The 2,500-nt window shown below is 47.8% G+C and overlaps 1 protein-coding gene across 1 annotated transcript in view; it reads left to right on the forward strand.

Annotated features, from left to right (window-relative positions):
- The window catches only part of colgalt1b (collagen beta(1-O)galactosyltransferase 1b), a 19,300-nt gene extending 18,064 nt beyond the window's left edge, over positions 1 to 1,236 (forward strand). The window contains exons 10-12 of the mRNA XM_031562683.2: positions 1 to 45; positions 355 to 561; positions 839 to 1,236. The exon at positions 1 to 45 is cut by the window's left edge and continues 83 nt beyond it. Coding sequence (XP_031418543.1) covers positions 1 to 45; positions 355 to 561; positions 839 to 1,106 — 520 coding nt within the window. The 3' untranslated portion in view covers positions 1,107 to 1,236. The remainder of the gene's footprint in view (positions 46 to 354; positions 562 to 838) is intronic.
- The last annotated feature ends 1,264 nt before the right edge of the window (positions 1,237 to 2,500 follow it).

Genomic DNA, 2,500 nt, shown 5'->3' on the forward strand with positions numbered 1-2,500 from the left:
CATCATGCAGGAGGTGGAGAGCCAAGGCCTGGAGTGGGACCTCATGTGAGTAGAGCAGAGCAGAGCAGCGCCCCCTAGGGTTGTCTTTCGAAAACCGCATTACAAACCCGTGCACGCGATGGTGTGTTTGCAATTACTGATCGTGAGGCGTAATTTGATAATTACAGTCTCAATGGACTGTTAGGGTATAATTACAGATCCGTTTGAATCTTTCCCTGTTTTTTTCTGTTTTACATGCTGACACATACTCCCTCTGTCTTTCTATCTATCTATCTATCTTTCCCTCTCTGTCTCTCTCTCTCTCTGTCTATCGATCTATCTATCTTTATCTATCTGTCTGAAACCTGTGAACAGTTACATAGGGCGTAAGCGGATGCAGGTGGACCACTCTGAGAAGTCTGTGCCCAACATCCACAACCTGGTGGAGGCAGACTACTCCTATTGGACCCTGGGCTACATGATGTCATTGAACGGCGCCAAGAAACTATTGGCTGTGAAACCCCTGACCAAGATGCTGCCAGTGGACGAATTTCTGCCCGTCATGTACAACAAACATCCAGTGTGAGTTACCTGCAGCTTTTCTGTCCCCACCCATCCCCCTTTTCTCTCTTTGCTTTCTCTCTCTCTCTCTGTCTTTCTCTCTCTCTCCATCCCTCTATCTTTCTCGTTTTGTTTGTAAAATGCCTGATTCTTGGATGCCGTACTCCATGCACTATAATTACTGTAGTAGATGCCATTATGCAAAGATATTTCTCTCTCTCTCTCTCTCTCTGTCTCTCTCTCTCTCTCTCTCTCTCTCACCCTCACCCTCTCTCTCTATCTCTCTCCCTTCATCCAGGAAGGACTACATGACCCACTTTGAGCGGCGGGACCTGCGGGCGTTCTCTGCCGAGCCGCTGCTGGTGTACCCGACGCACTACACGGGCGACCCGGGCTACGTGAGCGACACGGAGACGTCCACCGTCTGGGACAACGAGGGCCTGCGCACCGACTGGGACCGCAAGCGCTCGCACAAGACCCGCGAGCAGGAGGAGCTCAGCATGGAGGCGCAGAACTCCGACGTCCTCCAGTCGCCGCTGGAGAGCGCCGCCCGTGACGAACTATAGGAGGGGGGCAGGAGAAGGGGGGCCACAGGGATGGGAAGAATAGGGACGGAACATTGGAGGCGCGGAAGTCAAGACGCAATGCACCACTGGAGAGCACCGCCTGGGTTGAAACTGTTGGGGTGGGGGTGCAGGGGTGGGGGGGGGGGGGGTAGTGTGGGAGATGGATGGATGAGGAGAGGAAAGGAAAGGAGGAACAGAGGGAGGAGGAGGGGGAGAAGTGGATTAGGAGGAGCATGGATGAGGAGAGGAAAGGAAAGGAGGTAGAGAGGGAGGAGGAGGGGGAGAAGTGGATTAGGAGGAGCATGGATGAGGAGAGGAAAGGAAAGGAGGTAGAGAGGGAGGAGGAGGGGGAGAAGTGGATTAGGAGGAGCATGGATGGAGAGGATGGGGGTTGAGAGAGCGGGTTTAGAACAACAGAGTGTGGATGGAAACTGTAGAACGGTCCAGGTTCAGAAGCCGAAAGTTCCTGAAGTTTTCTTCTGTTTCATTTGAGGTGGCCATCTGTATTAGTTCATGCGGACAACCAGAGAGGAAGAACTGTAGACTGGAACCTCTCGGCAGGAGAGTGGAAGCCAAAAGGAAAAGAAAAGTAGAAAAGAGAAAACATGGCTGGACTTTTGATTTCTGAACCTGGAGTCTTCTTCCTGAGGAGGAAGAGGAGGGAAATTAGGTACAGGGAAAGGGCAAAGGTCATCAGGGTTGGAGGCTGTTCTTAAGGGAAATGCAATGAAATATAAACAGATGTGATGAACAAACAAAAACAAATCAGCATTACGACAGGATATGAATGATAAGCCAGAGGTAGGTTGTCTTTTATCTTTTTTTTTTCTTTCTTTCTTTAATCTCCTTTAAAGCACCATGGAAGACAAGCCAGATATGACTTTGAAAGGGAGTTCGGCACCAGCCAGCATCAGGCACATGATGTATCACTGTGTAACAAAGACCTCTGTGATTGGTCTCTGCATGGATACAACCAGTGATCTGATTGGACATGACCTCAAGTCAAAGCTTTGCTGTGCTTTTCACATGTATTGACTTCATTTCCATTTCCAAAACCCAAATTAGAAATATGTGTTCCATATAAGTTTGTTATGTTATTATTCATATTTCATATTTTACCTTTTTATACATTTTTATACATTGCCTAATTAGCGTTGTGGATAGACCATTTAGAGATGACTGAAGATATCAGCCCTCCTCTTTAGTCGTTACAATGGAGACCTCTGATGTCAAGGAAGTGACATTTTTAGTTTTTTGCTGTTATGAGTGGCATGAAATGTCAAATATTAATATACATTACATACATAATCCGTACTATACACATAAAAAGACAATTCTGTCGCAGGTCCCTGAGGCTTAGAGGCTTACAATTGCAATGAGACGTAATATGACGA

This window comes from Clupea harengus, chromosome 24 (genome assembly GCF_900700415.2).
Source record: "Clupea harengus chromosome 24, Ch_v2.0.2, whole genome shotgun sequence".
NCBI lineage: Eukaryota > Metazoa > Chordata > Actinopteri > Clupeiformes > Clupeidae > Clupea > Clupea harengus.